The sequence below is a fragment of the Stomoxys calcitrans genome, chromosome 4 (genome assembly GCF_963082655.1).
Source record: "Stomoxys calcitrans chromosome 4, idStoCalc2.1, whole genome shotgun sequence".
Taxonomy (NCBI): Eukaryota; Metazoa; Arthropoda; class Insecta; order Diptera; family Muscidae; genus Stomoxys; species Stomoxys calcitrans.
In genome coordinates, this window is record NC_081555.1 from 87,154,853 (window position 1) to 87,173,343 (window position 18,491).

The following is an 18,491-nucleotide window of genomic DNA, read 5'->3' on the forward strand; positions in this document are numbered from 1 at the left end:
TCCTTTCCGCAGAATTTATCTAAACTTCTTCCCGTTCGAAGTATTTCAACAACGTCTCCAAATTTGCTTTACCAAAAAACTTATATCTTTTAAATTCAAACTTCCTTAATATACACATTTTCTCCCAAAAATTTGTAACAAAAGGTCGAAATAGATCCCCAAACTATCAAAATTCTGCACCAAACTAAATATCATCAACATAGGACTCACCGAAAATTCTTTTTGTAGACCAAAAATGTTGCTGGCACACCAATAACAAATGGTGTTGGTGCCAGCAACAACTGTTCGGCACAGCTCAAACATGTCGGTAACAGTGGTATGACAGGAAACATATACTCCAAAGGATACAGCATCGTTACAAAGGCCATTACCGACATGGAGAGTGCATTATAGTCTCGAGATTGAAATAACACCTTATTCTCTAGCATAATCAATGTCCAGACCTTAAGACACGTTTCTACGCCTAATAATTCTAGCGGTAGATGTAGCGGGAAATCGACCAACGAGAAACGTGTATGATCGGGTAGGGCGAAAAGCAGAGGATCATGGACTGTGGGTGAGAGGATACCAACCTGAAATATGAAAAAATTGATAGAATTCAAAATTTATAAAATTTCACAAAGTTCTTCAAAAACCATAAAATTTCTTTTTTCAAAATAATTTTGAATTTAAAATGTTTTCTTTTTTTAATTTGGCTATTTGAAAAAAATTAACAAAATTTTCATAAAATATTAAAATATTAATATTATTAATTTAACAAAAAAAATCGATTTAATGGGATTTTTTTTTCAATTTAAAATATAACAAATAAATGTTGATACCTAAAACCATAGGATGGGAGTATATTAATCTAGTCATTCCGTTTGTAACTCCTCCAAATATTCATCTAGGGCCCCATAAAGTATATATATTCTCGATCGTCTCGACATCCTGAGTCGATCTAGCCATGTCCTTCAGTCGTCGACATTTTTAGCAAATTGGCCGAGATCGGTCCAGATTTGGGTATAGCTGCCATATAGACCGATCTCTCGATTTAAGGTTTTGGGCCAATAAAAGGCGGATTTATTGTCCGATTTCGCCGAAATTTGGGACAGTGAGTTGTGTTAGGCCTTTCGACGTCCTTCTTTTATTTGGCTCAGATCGGTCAAGATTTGAATAAAGCTCCATTTAGATCGATCTCTCGATTGAAGTTCGGGGGCCCATTATAAGCGCATTTATTGTCCGATTTATTCGAAATTTGGGACAGTGAGTTGTGTTAGACCCTTAGAAATTTCTCTTCAATTTGACCCAGATTGGTTCAGATTTGGATATAGCTACCATATAAACCGATCTCTCGATTTAAAGTTTTGGCCCCATAAAAGGCGCATTTATAATTCGATTTCGCTGAAATTTGACACAGTGACTTATGATAGGCTTTTCGACATCCGTGTCGTATATGGTTCAGATCGTACTATATTTGGATATAGCTACCAAATGACCAAGTTTTAGTTCTACGAAATTGAACAATGACTTGTACTTAATAGACCACTCAATAACCGTTTCAAATTTGATAAGGATATATTTAGATAAAAGTGCTATAGGGGCATAAATTATACATTTTTCACCGGATTATGACGAAAGGTGGCGCAATTCTTATACGATTTGGATGAAATCAAGATATAGTCCGATATATAGTCATATCAAAACTTTACGTGCAAAATTTCAGCCAAATCTCAAAAGAGTTGCGTCCTCTAAAGGCTCAAGGAGTCAAGATCCGAGATTGGTCTATATGGCAGCTTTATCAAAACATGGACAGATATGACCCATTTACAACCCTTACTGACCCACACTAAAACGAAATACTTTTCAAAATTTCAAGTGCCTAGATTTCCTCCTTCGAAAGTTAGCGCACTTCCGACAGACACACAGACGGGCAGACAGACATGGCTTAATCAATTTACAATGTCAAGACGATTGAGTCTCAGATCAATATTTCAATGGGTTATAAACCTCATGACGAAATTAGTATATTCCCATCATATGGTGGAGGGTATAACAAGTTGCCGAAAACTGAAAATCTCCTTTTGAAAATTTGAGACAAACTTCTTTTAGTTTATTTATTTGTTACTTACCTCAACTCTCGTTGAACCCGGCACAGGTACTGGTGTCGACAACAACCGCAAAATCCACGTTTCAATCTCTTTGACATCATGCAACATTATCGAAGAGGTCGACTCGCTGGCCAAACCTGTCAACACCGTCCACACATTATCTCTGTTCTGTTTTTGTGAAGCGCCCAAACGTTTGGGCGATGACGATTCATTGCATGCATCGATTATTTTCTTCAATATGAACAGACATTCACGGAAGGTGGTAAAGAACGGATGATGGGAAATGATGCAGAGTGACGTCAACGATTGATTGCGCAATTTGGTGCGTTTGCGTGAGGCACGTGGTGAGGGTGAATGGCTGCCGCCAGACTCAGAATCACCTGAGGGTGCCATCAAACCCAATTTGGGAACTTGTTGCTGCATATATTGGCCACCATGGTATTGTCCATGCTGGGTATCGGAATCTCTGCGGGAAGTCATTTCACGATCTGAATCACTGGGTGCGACGTTACTTCTGTAGTCGCTAGAAGAAGTTAGAAGGCCGTAACTATTAAGAGAATTATATATGGGAAATTGCAAATGTTAAGCGCTAGAAATGGCAAAGCGAGCAAATAAACTAGAAAAAAATGGATAGCAATTTTGCATGGGGATAGAAAAGCGCCAATTTGATTGCCGTGCGGCTTTTGGGCTTAGCCACTTTTATACTTGCCTACTAAACGCAGAGTCAGAACTTCGTTCCATGCTTTTGCGCCAGGACTCACGACGAAAAGCTGAGCTACGTCGTCCTCGACCACTTTGTGCTGTTGGCGTTGTACTGTGTCCTTGAGTTTTTTCATTATTTGGCTGTGGTTTTTCCACCGGACGATAGAAATTCACACAAATCCCATAACGTGTTTTACCCGAATCTTTATCGGTTAGAGCAAATACAAATGAGGTCATGTCACGTATGGCGGAACCGGTACGTCGTGGACCCACTGTGGTACAACCCTCCGGTTGGCAAAAGTACACCATGTCCAGGGGTAGAGGAAAGTCTGTATGATCTGAAGGTGGATAGCGCCGTAAAAGTTCGGGAATCTAGAAAAGAACAAAAAACAAAGTTTCAAATTAAAACCAGTAAGGAATGGCAAAAGTCGGGCGGTGCCGACTGTAGAATACCCTGCACCTACTTTATAAATACAAAAAGGTAGCTATATCTAATTCTGAACCAATTTTGATGGACTTCGGCGGATGTTTTCGGATGGGGACCGATTTCTATGAAATTTACCAGTAATATAGAGAATCAAAAGAAAATCCTTCCTGCCAAGTTATCTAATGACCACATTATTGCAATATTAGTCCAATTAGGACTAACATATATATGGAAGGAAACTAACCAAATCTGAAATCATTTTTCCAATTTCAATAGGCTTCGTCTCTAGGCCAAAAAACATGTCTGTACCAATTTAAAGACAATCGGAAGAAAATTGCGACCTATACTTTATATGGACGGACGGACAAACAGACAAAGGGAAGGTCGGTGGAGCCTACCCTGCACGAGGTTGTGCATATAATAGAAGAATCCTTCGATACCAAGACGTACACACTGGTAGTATGCATTGACATCGAGGGGCTTTTAACAATATGCGGACCGACACACAGATCCAATACTTAGACCAGTATCGGGTGGGCCCTGCCCTTAGAGACTGGATGAAGCATATGCTATGGAACAGGTGGATAAATTGTGTGTCCCATGTCATAAATATAAGGGAGAAAGTGGCACAAGGCACGCCAAAAGGGGCCAGTTTATCGCCACTACTATGGGTGGCCACAATAAATGACCTATTACGGATGCTGACTAAGGACAAATTTGAACCCGTCTGCTATGCAGACAATGTTTTATCATAATGCATCTAAGGGGGTTAGGATCCATACCAGTTATGCAGAAGACCCAAAGGGTCTTGCATATAGCATATGACTGGGCTAGACCCAAAGGTCTCAAAAGGACTGAACTCTGCCTGTTCACGAGGAAGACGAAGGTGTGTCAATTTAACGCACCACGTTTCCTCAATAAAACGATTTCGATATCTGTCAAGGTCAAATACTTAGGTGTGGTCTTGGACAGGAAACTGAATTGGAAATGTCACATTCAGGAGCGTACTGAAAAGGCTCACAGATGTTGGGCACTATGTAGACGGGCCTTAGGCTTGAAATGGGGCCTGAATCCGAGGATAGTCCAATGGATCTACAGGAGCGTGATAAGAACAATACTTACTTTCGCCTCAGTAGTTTGGTGGACTGCGATGGAGAAAACGTTCAACGTTAGGATAATACAATAGGTTCAGAGAACATGTTGTTTTGGCATAGGCGGAGCGATGAGGACCACGCCTACAAGGGCAATTGAGATTCTAGATATATGACCCATAGACATACATATTAAGTGCGAGGCAGCCACTGCGGCCATAGGTGGGCATCGTAACGCAGAGGTTAGCATGTCCGCCCATGACGCCGAACACCTGGGTTCGAATCCTTGCGAGAACATCAGAAAAAAAAATGTTAAGCGATGGTTATCTCCACCTAATGCTGGTGACATTTGTGAGGTTCTATGCCATGTAAAAACTTCTCCCCAAAGAGGCACGCCGTTCGGACTCGGGTATAAAAGGGAGGCCTCTTATCATTGAGCTTAAACTTGAATCGGACAGCACTCATTGATATGTGAGAAGTGTGTCCCTGTTTCTAAATGGAATATTTATGGGCAAATTTGTATATGCCATTGAGAATAGAAGCAGCTCATACCATCGCGGTATTATCAGGGCGACGATATGAAACCTGAAAAAAATTGAAGAGGTTTTCGATCGGATACCTGATCTGAACCTTAAAGTCGAGTGTGAGGCACTGCTGCCAGCGGCACAGTCTTGGATTGACGCAACCCTAGTATTGCCATCTAGATCATGTTACAGGTATGGATCGAAGCTAGAGGACAAAGTGGGCCTGGGGGTCTATATTTAGAACCGAAGGACCGAGAACTCTTTTTCATTGCCTGAGATAATACGGCGGAGATCCGGGCGATCGCGGAATACTTGAAGTGGTGTGGTGTTAACGCAAGGACGTCGAGTACGAACCTCTTTACGGACAGTAAATAGGCCATAAGGGCAATAACAACCAAGACGGTAATATCACAAACGGTATTGGAATGTAAGAAGGAAATTAACGCCTTCTCTGAGGATGGCATGATCCGCATCGTTTGAGTGCCGGGCCATAGCAGAGAAACTGGGAATGAGAAAGCAGACGATTTAGCGGTGACGGCCAGAGAGCTGCCATTAATAAACTTGGTTCACCCGAAGCCTTTCGGGCCGAAGCAGTCTGACTTAAGGGCGTGGGTGACAAATGCGCATGTAACACTGTGGAAAAACGAAACGGTCGGTAGGACGCCGAAAATCCTATGGGGAGGTCCAGATCGAGAGAAGACGAGGCTATTATTGAAAGGAAGCAACAAAGGAGGTCAGTAAAGCTATTGGTATCATAACAGGACACATAGGACTACGAGCTCACTAATGTAAAATCGGTGCGGCAAGTGATAGCATGTGTAGGGTATGCGTGGAAGATTATGGGACAATCAGGGATTTTGTAAGTAGTACGGAATTCATAACTTAGATTTTCTTTTTCGAGTTTACTTTTTTTTTAGTATTTGGAGGGCACAGTAAGCCGATTACTGGCTTAGGTGAATGTCATGGGGCGGATTAATATCCTCTTTTCAATCTTACCTTCGAATCAGTGTTTCTGAGTCGATCGGTATACTTATCAATGGGTCTATCCATCTTCCTTCTGGGTGTTACTAACAGATACACTAAGTTACGCTACCCTGTTCCACAGTGTTGGCGTAGGGTATAATTAAAGGTTACGAAACATGTAAGAGAAATGAACTACTTTTCAACGGCATTGTCTCTATATCTACAGTAACGTAATGTTGCTTTCTAACCTCCCGCCTGTCGGGCTTATTTCATTGCTTGATAATTTGCAGCGTCAAATTTAATTCCAAATGTTAATGGCATATTGGATGTTAGGTTTGACTACCACAAGCCAATTCCTGCAGCCGTTGGATCAATATCTCTTCATGTATCAATATCGCTTCTATTTCTCTCTGTGTGATTTCAACGTTTCAAATGTCTGGCTTATTTCCAGCTCTAATTGTCTTTGATTCACAAACATCACCAATGTGATGCGCTTTAACCAGTTATATTTTTGTTCATATATTTATAACCTCCACCATAGGATGGGGGCATACTAATTTCGTCATTCTGTTTGTAACACCTCGAAATATGCGTCTAAGACCCCATAAACTATATATATTCTTGATCGTCATAACATTTTAAGTCGATCTAGCAATGTCCGTCCGTCCGTCTGTCGGTCGAAAGCACGCTAACTTTCGAAGGAGTAAGCTGGAAGATTGAAATTTTGCACAGATACTCTCTATTAGTGTAGGTCGGTTGCGATTGTATATGGGCCATATCGGTCCATGTTTTGATATAGCTGCCATATAAACCGATTTTGGGTCTTGACTTCCTGAGCCTCTAGAGGGCGCAATTCTCCTCCAATTTGACTGAAATTTTGCACGTGGAGTTTTGGTATCACCTCCAACAACTGCTGTAAGTATTGTTTAAATCGGTTCATAATCTGATAAAGCTGCTTTATAAACCGTTTTGACTTCTTCAGATTTTAGAGGGAGAAATTCTTATCTGATTTGGCTGAAAGTTTGCATGAGGTGTTTTGTTATGATTTCCAACTATTGTGCTAAATATAGCTTAAATCGGGTCATAACCTGATATAGCCACCATATAAACCGATCTTGGGTCTTGACTTCTTGAGCTTCTATACGGCGCAGTTCTCGTCCGATTTGACTGAAATTTTGCACGTGGTGTTTTGGTATCACTTTCAACCACAGTGCTAAATTTTCATCCGATTTGGCTGGAATTTTGCATGAGGTGTTTTATTATGGTTGCCTATTATAGCTGGTCAATATTCACCATGGGAGTGAATATCACCAAATATAGAAGGATTTAAATCGATTACTGAAAATGAACTGCCAGATAACAGATGGATTTGATCACAGATCACACGCTTTCGGCATACGTAGCATGAGGAGTGCTAACTTCGGCATACATAGCGTGCGGAGTGCTATCTTCAGTGCAGTAGTGTTGCTCTCAAACCTACCGTCTGTCGGGCCTACAGATCATTGCTTGATAATTTGCAAAGTCAAACCTAATTGGAAATGGAAATGGCATATTGACATTCATATCATTGAACTTAAATCTATGAGACCCCTTGATATGGGGTTTTGGTACAAACCGTCTCTAAAACAAAATTTTTAAGAGTTCTTTTTTACTTTGGACAAACATCAAAGAAAGACAAAATTAATTGAATTGTTTTTTTTTTTTGTTTGAGTCAAAATTGCTTCGAAATTTCTGAAAGACAAAAATTTAATTAAATCTTAGCCTCACTCAGGGAAATTAGATTCATTGTTTCGCCACCAAAAAAATTCAAAAAGCGCTGAAGAACACAGACAAAATTCAAGGCAAAATTAGAATGAAGAAGATAACAAGCCAACATGCATGACAATAATGGGGGCAAGGCGGGCTGAAGAAGTTGCCTTCAATCTGCCATTTCAAGTCCTTATTATAGTCAAGAATGGCGAAAGGACTATGTGTCCTATAATAATTTAGACAGGAAAAAAGGTGTTCGTTTGGCCATAGTCCTGCACCTACTCCCGCAATTTCAGGCAGTGCCACAATAGGTGCTCAATAGTCTATAACGCGTAAGTCCGACATGAGTCCAGCGCGACGTCAAAGTCTTGACATTGCGATTGCTTGTCAGGAACCCTATCCGTAGTGAAAACGGTAGCTCCACCCATCTAGGAGGGGTCCCCTGAACACACCAAGTTACCTCATATTGGGGAATATCACCAACTTTATCTTTCGGGCATGAAGGTCAATCCCATTAGAAAATCTTGGCAGAACCGAACAGCTTGGCAAATCTGAACAGCCACATACCAAAATGAAAACGTCATCCTCGTAGCCAACAAACTTTAACCCCTTCCTTTTCAAATGTCGTGAAAATCCCACATATATGCAAGAGCATCAAAATGGGGTACAAAACGTCCTAGAGCTCTAGTCACAATATTTCTATTTCTGCTCTTTGTTAGTGGGACGCTAAATATCCTGCTCATCAGCATTGTATGAACTCAATCCAGGAGGAATCCTCATGTCCACCAGAGAGTCATGCATTTGACCCATCCCATATGATGTGTGGTCCCTGGTTATAATCGAGACACACGTCTATGAAGTTGGGCTTGCTTAATCTCAGCCCATTTGGAATTGAGCCAGAACTATGCTGTTCAACCGTGGGTAGTTAAAGGCTTTCACTTGGTAGCTATTTTACCGCCACAATTGTGGGAAAATCCTCTAAAGCTAATACAAGTCTGGAAAATTTTTAAATTTGTTTTTTCTTGCTTGACACTCAAAAATTAATAAAAATTGTAAATGTCAAGGCGAATTGAATTTTCTTCGCCCTGTTTACAAATGTTGACACATGAAGTTCCCAAAAAGATGCTTTTTTGTAGAAATTCGCCGATGCGGCCACCTTATAAATACGTCTTTCTACACATGCACTTATGACTTATAACTCCAGGCATGATTGCCAACTTAAGGGTGTAGGTTAGTTAAAGTGCTCAGAATACCTCAAAGGAAAAATTGTTAATCATAGTTAAAAGTTTTCGCATAACCTTAAACTTTAATGTTCATAAAATTGTTTCAGTCTTTTTTTTCTTACTGTTGCAATATTTGCTACTCTCTTCATCTCTCTTTAGCACCTTGAGCTGCTGAGAAAATTCCTTGGGAAAAGTAATTAAGTATGGCAGATTGTTTGTATGGCTTTTTGTTGTTTAGTTTGGTTTCGGTTTGGTTTGGTTTGGTTTGACTAACTCGGTTTTGTTTACTCACTTGCACCGGTGGCGTTTTGTTGCCCGGCAGTCCTTTGTGTATGGGTGGCGTTGTACGTGCACCCACAATCGCCAGGTAGTCCACCAGGCGTGGACACAAAGAAAGTTTTTGCTGTTCAGCCATAATTGCTTTTGTTTTCCAACACTGCAGCTGATATCGGCAGCTTCTTGCTCTTCCCACTGCTCCTCTTTCGACTTCTGCCTCTTCTCCTGCTGATTCAGCTAAGCTGTTTTGTGTTGCGAGACGCTGAACGCTTACACAAACCTGTAATTCAGTTCATTGTTGGTCTTGCAGATGTCTGAAAGTAGAAAATAATAGAAAAATAAATTGAAAGTACGAATGCCATGGAGGATAAGATTCCACTTTAAATGTGCTAAACTAAAAATCACTGAGAAATATTAAAGGATAATTTATGGGCCAAGTTCTATATTCAGCCATGCTGGTTGGTGTACAGTGTATGAGTTTCTTTCTTTTCCCCACCCGCCTAGAATGCTTTTAGAAAATTGTAAGGATTTCTGTATTTCATTGATAATGCCCTGCACGAATCCTGCCTGCTACGTTGGACATAAGGCGAATGAACTACTCCTTGGGGCATTAATTAAATGATTATTATTCACTTAAAGTTAAAACACATGTTGTGTTTTGCTCATGCTTCAGGCTATACTTCACTAGCTTACAGTGCCGAACAAAAATGTATGTTGAAATTTTCTAAAAATTGGGGCTTTAGAAAATTTAAATGAAAATTAGTGTTTGGAGTAAATTTCATTGGCATTTTGTCTTTTGAGAAAATTTACAGAAATTTTGGATTTAGAGAAAATTTTAGTGGTATTTTATCATTAGGAAAAATTTTTTCTATAGAGAATATTTCACTGAAATTTTGCCCCTGTTCTTGGGAAACATTCATTGAAATTTTATTTTCATAGAAAATTTATTTCAGATTTAGTCTCAAGCAAAAACGTCCTTAAAATTTAATCTTTAAAGTAGAGTTTATTGAAATTTTGTCATATTTCTTTAAATGTTTTTATAACACCCCTCATTAAATCACTTACACTTTCTTGTTCACCACTGTACAAGCATACATTTCAACTTTCTTCAAAGATGCCTGATGTCGGATCCTTGGACTTCAATTAAATTAATTTAATAAAATATTTGTTCTTGTATGGAATGAAAATCTACCCCCACGCTTGCTTCACAAACCAAGAGTACGAATTGAAAAAACCCCAATGCCTTGGCAACTGGGAATTCTTCTGACATAGAAAAGCTAGGAAAGCCCTTAGTGGAAACAGGATACCTAAAGGTATGGTATCAATGTTAAACATTTTGCAATAAGGTCACATACTAATACTATTGTATACATGTTTGATATTCCATCAAGACACTAATATATTTGGTACACTGTATAGTATAGTACACTGTATAGAATTATAAACGTTTACAATTTCAGTATAATTGGGGATTTAAAACTCTCACACGAGACTTGCCAATAAATTGAAAGAGTTCTTTGAAATTTGGATACTTAAGAAACATTTTAATTTGGGAGTATAAGTGCTGGGATATCAAAAATCCTATTAAAGTGGAAAATTTAAATACCCTTCAAAAAGGTCAAATGTTAAGACTCATTAAACTAAAAATACTGTAGTGTTATGGATATGATCGAAACCTTTATAGATAGATATCTTCATGAAATTTACATAGTTATAGCAGAGGTATAATTCTGTTTATATGCACAATTTCAGGGCCCTAGAAGTCCCGGGGGCCCATTGGTGGTCCTTTAAAGTTGGTCAACTTGGCCCTGAAAAAGCGCACTTATGATCCGATTTTCAAAATTTACAAATAACGATACAAAAATAGGCCTAAATGTGCGGGATATCTTTTATACTGTCCTAGAAATTTGTCTTACAAATTTTATTATTTTTATAATTTCAAAACAACTTTTCTGTCATGAATGAATGCCAAAACGACCGAGGTGTGCATATTGTGCATCGATTATGTCCCACATAATAACATATTTATGTATACAAATTATACAAAACGAGTGCTACAATAAAATGCAAAAGCATTAAACAAAAGGTTAAATTTTAATCCTATTATTTGAGTAAAACCCAAAATGAGTCCAAAAATACACTTTTGTGAAAAATAAAATTCACATTAGAAATATCATAAAACCAAAACTACTAAAGATATAGTTCTAATTTTTCACAAATTTGTAGATGAATATCTTCTTAAAAAAATTAGTATAAATTTTGGCCACTTTTCCTGATGAAAACAACCAAAATTCCCACACTGGGAAAAGATGTTTGCAAAATTTTAACTTTTTAGTAAAATGTCCGTAGAGACCTCCATCCTTGGATGGCTCAAAAAATTTTTTGCATGTAATTAGTTATTACTTGGGACAATGAAAATGTGTTATAAAGTTGTGGGTCTCAGCTTTACACTTAAAACGCATCTACATTTAGTCATATTTAGAGTACAGTAAGCAAAATTGATAGTTCTATGCCAAGTTTTCTGTATAATGACGAAACAATTTTTTTAGGAAAAAATGCCAAAACTTGACTTTTTTTTACAATTTTTGATTTGTGTCTCGCATAGCTTTTGACTGAAGAATCGGACCTTAGCTATTTTATTGTATATAGCGACAAAAAATAGAAAATTTTATAAGCTTTCCAAATGTGAAATCGGTTCAGAATTCCTTTTACAAGCAACAAAATAAGGGACCAGCCTCTGCAAAAATTAAAAAAAATATTGGACACTATAAAAGATTTCCAGCAAAAAAAAATTAAAATCGGACCAAAAATGAGCTTTTGACAGCCCGAACAAAATTAATTTGGGCCGAGGAGACCAAATATGAAGCCCCACCAATGGGCCACTGGGACCTCTAGGGCCCTAAAACTAGATAATACCTCGGTTATAACCATGTAAAATCTCATGAAGATATCGTAATCCGTTCCAAAATGGCAGACTTATTTCCACTTATTTTGTTTTCCATCCCACTGTGCGTTGGCTAAAAATAGGCGGAAAATAGTACTCTGCTTAAAGTGAGGAAAATTGCAAGAAAAAAACATTATAGAGGCAGCACTTGAAAATATTGCCGGCATCATTTTAGTTAGTTTAATTGGTTTAAATGGTTCGTTATTATACCCTCCACCATAGGATGGGGGTATACTAATTTCGTCATTCTGTTTGTAACACCTCTAAATATGCGTCTAAGCTCCCATAAACTATATATATTCTTGATCGTCATGTCATCTTAAGTCGATCTAGCCATGTCCGTCCGTCTGTCTGTCTGTCGAAAGCACGCTAACTTTCAAAGGAGCTTTACTCCTTTGAAAGTTAGCTAGCCGCTTGATATTTTGCACAAATACTTTTTATTAGTGTAGGTCGGTTGGTATTGTAAATGGGCCAATCGGTCCATGTTTTGATATAGCTGACATATAAACCCATCTTGGGTCTTGACTTCTTGAGCCTCTAGAGGGCGCAATTCTCGTCCGATTTAACTGAAATTTTGCACGTAGAGTTTTGGTAGCACTTTCAATAACTGTGCTAAGTATAGCGTAAATCGGTATAGAACCTGATATAGCTGCCATATAAACCGATCTGGGATCTTGATTTTTGAGCCTCTAGAGGGCGCAATTCTCGTCCGATTTGGCTGAAATTTTGTACAACGGCTTCTCTCATGACCTTCAACATACGTGTCTAATATGGTCTGAATCGATCAATAGCTTGATACAGCTCCCATATAAACCTATCTCCCGATTTTGCTTCTTGAGCCCCTACAATGCGCAATACTTATCCGAATGAACTGAAATATTATACAATGACTTCTACAATGTTCAGCATTCATTTATGGTCCGAATCGGACTATAACTTGATATAGCTCCAATACCATAACAGTTTTTATTCAATATTCAATGTTTGTCTAAAAGGAGATACCGCGCATAGAACTCGACAAATGCGAACAATGGTGGAGGGTATATAAGATTCGGCCCGGCCGAACTTAGCACGCTCTTACTTGTTCTTTTTTTATTTGTGAAAAATTATATTAAATAGAGATAACAAAAATTACAGATAAAGAAACGTATTTTGATGTGGTAACACAAACATTTGATTGTAGTCAGATTTCGCTAGCGAAACAATTAAAAAATTAATCGGCGATTCCGAAAGCAGAATAGAAAACGAACCATCGTTTGAGTTTTATTGCCCCTCATACACTATCTGGTTCCCCACCTGCCCAATATTTTCGCAGCATGCCTGGGACTTGCATATACTCCGAAAGCCTGGCAGGAGGCAAGGTTTTTATACCCAAGTCCAAGACAATGTCAACAGGATTATGACTGCAATAGTGGGGACTTTCGAGAACAGTTATCCTCTACGAGAAAGGACATCAGCCCAAGAAAATCACTGGATGACCGGGGAGATTCACAACATTGGGAAAGAAGTCTGCAGACTATACAACAGAACATTTCATTAAAAAGCTGAAGTTTACTGGGATGTGTACTACACAAGGCTCAAAGAATGCAATAAGATTATCAAAGTGACAAAACGTGACTCCTCGAAACTTTTCTGCGAGCAGGCCGATAGCGGTAATGACGCCGCCAAGTTCAAAAAGTTTCTCTCAAAAACTCATGTCCATACTGAAAAGTTAGTAGAGGACAACTCGGAAATTAGAGCAGAGACAACGGAGTAGATGTCGAAGCTTTTGATAAAAACGCATTTTCCACATGATAAGGCAGGATTATGGGAATAATGAGATTGATTGAAGGCTTATCATTACAGAATATATTGTCAAGGAATGCTTGAGGAGCTCCAAACCATTTAATTCATCCTGCACTGATAGAATATTTCCGGCGTTACTACAGAAGGAGGCGGACTGTCTGGTACCCCATCTGGCCACTTGTTTTCCGAAAGCCTGGCAGGAGGCAAGAGTGATGTTTATACTCAAAACCATAAAACGTATGCAAACATCATGCCTATGCTAAGGGAAGGTCGGTGGAGACTGCCCTGCACGAGGTTGGGGATAAACTAGAAGAATCCTTCGATGCCAAAACGTACACACTGGCGACATGCATCGAGGGGGCGTTTAACAATGTGCGGACCGACACACTGATTCATTCCTTAGACCTTAGACCAGTAACGGGTGGAGCCGGTCCTTAGAGACTGGATGAAGCACATGCTAAGGAACAGGAGGATAAATTGTGTGTCCCATGGCATAAATTAAAGGGAGAAAGTGGTGTTAGGTACGCCACAAGGGGCATTTTATCGCCATTCCTATGGGTGACCACCATCAATGACCCATTACGGATGCTGACTGAGGAGGAATTTGAACCGGTCTGCTATGCAGTCGATGTTATACTACTTCTAAGGGGTAAGGATCTGAACCGAAAGGTTCTTGCATATGGCATATGACTGGACAAGACCCAGAGGTCTCAATGTTATCCCAGACTGAAGACTGAAATACGCCTGTTCACGAGAAAGACGAAGGAGGCCCAACTTAACGCACCATGTTTCCTCAATTAGATTTCGATATCTGACAAGATCAAATACAAGGTCATGGACAGGAATGTGAATTTGAAGTGTTACATTCAGGAGCGTACTGAGAAGGCTCACAGATGTTGGACACTACGTAGATGGGCCGTAGTCTCGAAATGGGGCCTGAATCCGAGGATAGTCCAATGCATCTACAGGAGCGTGATTAGACCAATACTTACTTAAGCCTCAATAGTTTGATGAACTGCGATGTGCAGTGCAACGTAAGGACCATACAACAAGTTCAGAGAACATATTGTCTTGGCATAGGCGGAGCGATGAGGACTATGCCCACTAGGGCAATGAGACTATTCTAGATATCCGACACATTGACATACAGATTAATTATGAGGCAGCCATTGCGGTTATGAGACTTAAGGCGATGGGAGAATGGATTGAGGATACTCGTACCATCGCGGTATAATCGAGGCGACGATAGGAAACCTGGAAGGAAGGGAAAGGGCTTTCGAACGGATACCTGAAAAGACAGTTAAGGTCGAGTGCGTCGAGAATGGATTGAGGATGGAAGCAGCTCACACTCGTACCATGGCGGTATAATCGCGGCGACGATAGGTAACCTGGAAGGAAGGGAAGAGACTATCGACCGGATATCTGAGACGACACTTGAGGTCTAGTGCGGTGCACTGCTGCCAGCGGCACAGTGTTGTATTGAAGGGACCCTGGTATTGCCATCTGGAAGATCATGTTACACGAATGGATCAAAGCTAGAGAACAGAGTGGGGTTGGACGTATGCATTGGGAACCCAGGGACAGAGATCTATTTTAGACTGCCTGACCATAATAAAGTAAACAGGCCATAAGAGCAATAACAACAAGGACGGTTAGATCACGAACGGGGTTGTAATGTAAGAAGGATGTTAACGCCTTCTCTGAGGATGGCACGATCCGCATTATTTGGTTGCGGGCCATAGCGGAGTAACTGGGAATGAGAAAGCAGACGATTTGGCTGTGAAGGCCAGAAAGCTGCCGTCAACAAACTTGGTTAACCCGAAGCCATTCGGGACGACGCAGTCCGAGTTAAGGGCGTGGGCAACGAATGCGCATGCAACCCTGTGGAACAGCGAAACAGTCGGTAGGACGACGAAAATCCTATGTGGAGATCGAGATCGTGAGAAGACGAGGCTTTTGACTGAAAGGAAATAAATAGTAGGTCAGTATAGCTCACGGTATCATAACGGGACACATAGGACTACGAGCTCACTAGTGTAAAATCGGTTCAGCAAGTGATAGCATGTGTAGGACATGCGGGAAAGATGATGAGGCGTTGGAGCATTTCCTTTGCCATTGACCAGCTTTCCCGGCCAACAGACACCGACACTTAGGTGGTGACACAATACCAGACTTGAACCAATTTAGTGGCGTGGCATAGAAAACAATCAAAGATTTCATAAGTAGCACAGAATTCGGAATTTACTTTTTTAATATTTATAGCGCACTACAAGCCGATTACTGCCTTAGGTCCTCAGTGGTATTAGACGGATTAATATCCACACCCACTTTTCAACCTAACCTAACCTACTGCCACTCATACAAAGACAAAAATTATGTATTTTAGTGTGCACATCATTGCTATTGCTAACTAATAGAAAATTTTTAATTTTTTGATACTTTTTTAAACCATTGAATGAAGTGAATGTTTTTTTAATCTGATCAGAAGGAATATCTCTGCACCTCGTATTAGGTATCTATTTACACTAGAAATTTTTGCATTTACTCGAGGAAAGTTTCAATAGTAGTATTCTCTAATCGGTTAAAAATCTGCGTCTGTATCCAGTAGTGAAAAACAAGTAAAAGCGTGCTAAGTTCGGCCGGGCCGAATCTTATATACCTTCCACCATGGATCGCATTTGTCGAGCTCTTTCCAGGGTATCTCTTTTTTGGCAAACAAAGGATAAAAGAATATTGAATATTGGAGACCATAGTAGAACTCACTGTGTAAAATTTCAGCCAAATCTAGTAAGATTTGCGGAGTTAAGGGGCTGAAGAAGTAAAATAGGGAGATCGGCTTTTAGGGGAGTTGTATTAGGCTATAAACCGATTCATACCATATTCGACACGTATGTTAAAGGTCATGGGAGAAGCCGTTGTACAAAATTTCAGCCAAATCGAATAATTCTTGCGCTTTTTAGAGGCTCAAGAAGTCAAGATCCCATATCGCTTTTTATGGCAGCTATATCAGGTTATGGACCGATTTGAACTATTCTTAACACAGTTGTTGGAAGTCATAACAAAACACGTCGTGCAAAATTTCAGCCAAATCGGAAAATAATTGCGTCCTCTAGTGGCTCAAGAAGTCAAGACCCCAGATCGCGTTACATGGCAGCTATATCAGGTTATGGATCGATTTGAACTATTCTTAACACAGTTGTTGGAAGTCATATCAAAACACGTCGTGCAAAATTTCAGCCAAATCGGATAGGAATTGCGTACTCTAGACGCTCAGGAAATCAAGAACCCAGATAGGTTCATATGACAGCTATATCAGGTTATGGACCGATTTCAAGCATAATTAGCACAGTTGTTGAAAGTCATAATAAAATACCTCATGCAAAATTTCAGCCAAATCGGATAAGAATTGTGCCCTCTAGCGGCCCAAGAAGTCAAGATCCCAGACTGCTACTCTAACATAATGTACGTGCAGTATAGGGGTTGCATACATTGATTCTAGTTAGTGGTTGTCGTGTGTGACGCTACTTTTGTCAATAGCCTAATTGCGGGTGTATAGGGTAAGAGTTCCATTGTCGTGTTTTCCCAAAATTTGGATTTAATATTTAATTTTCTGGCGAAAAGAACACCAATGGGTTCTGCGCTTTCAGTAAATAGAACAGTTTCTTCTCCCAGCCGCTCACTTCACAGTCGTAAGTATAGCCTTCTGAAGTATATTTTAGTCGTCACCTTGTCTTCATAGGCGACCAATTTTGCAAATCCAATTTGCCCATCAACATTCCATGTAGGAAACTTCTCACATATTAATGAGTGTTGTCTGATTCAAGTTTAAGCTCAATGATAAAGGACCTCCTTTTTATAGCCGAGTCCGAACGGTGTGCCGCAGTGCGACACCTCTTTGGGGAGAAGTTTTTACATGGCATAGTACATCACAAATGTCGGTAGCATTAGCAGAGGAAAACTAACACTGAAAATGTTTTTAGAATGTTCTCGCCCGGATTCGAACCCAGGCGTTCAGCGTCATAAGCGGACATTCCAACCTCTGCGTTAAAATAGCCTCCAATTTTGCAATTTTTTGCAACCGAGTGACCCTTCTATGAAGCCGAGTAGGTCATGAACGGCAGTTTCTGAGATCTTGCGATTGCTATAGGCGTGATGTCATCGTGACAAGCGATCTCTAGAAATCTTCGCCATAAGATCTATCTAGCAACCTTTCTAGAGTCTTTAGCATAAGGGATGACTGAATAATGGGACGAAAATTGTTTACTTTCTTTTGTGAGGGGTTTCCTGCATTTGGAAAACACGTGGGCGATATGTCAATCCTATATAAAAGGTATAGACGACATGCCGATAAAAGCAGAGTAGATCTTTCCTTACCAAGGAGCCAGTCTATCGGACATAGCTTGTAGTTCGACCGGTGATACATTATCCACTCATGGTGATTTCAAGTAGTCGAAACTATTATTCGATAGAAGAATTCTTAACTTAGACACAATTTCCTCTAAAACATCTCCGATGAACACATGTCAATTTTAACCTCCTCCAGTGTGACGTTGCTCATTGGAGATTTACCCGGGACATTAGTATTCAAAGGTATAACTTATGTTCCCCGCTTGTTCACACATTGTATGACGTTTAAAGGGAGATTTTTCGGGACCATTTGTATTCAAGGGTATATCTTATGTTCCTCACTTGATATTGTCCACACGTTGTATGATGT

At 39.8% G+C, this 18,491-nt stretch overlaps 1 protein-coding gene across 13 annotated transcripts in view; it reads right to left on the reverse strand.

The window, feature by feature from the left end:
- The window catches only part of LOC106090068 (MAP kinase-activating death domain protein), a 211,703-nt gene that overhangs the window by 87,291 nt on the left and 105,921 nt on the right, over positions 1-18,491 (reverse strand). For 7 of the 13 annotated variants that reach the window (XM_059366530.1, XM_059366534.1, XM_013256137.2 and 4 more), the window contains exons 3-6: positions 9,062-9,359; positions 2,800-3,164; positions 2,112-2,637; positions 211-572 (exon numbers count right to left, since the gene is read on the reverse strand). In XM_059366530.1, the coding sequence (XP_059222513.1) occupies positions 211-572; positions 2,112-2,637; positions 2,800-3,164; positions 9,062-9,184 (1,376 nt within the window). In that variant the 5' untranslated portion in view covers positions 9,185-9,359. The remainder of the gene's footprint in view (positions 1-210; positions 573-2,111; positions 2,638-2,799; positions 3,165-9,061; positions 9,360-18,491) is intronic. The other 6 variants (XM_059366537.1, XM_059366536.1, XM_059366535.1 and 3 more) reach the window with 2 other exon arrangements.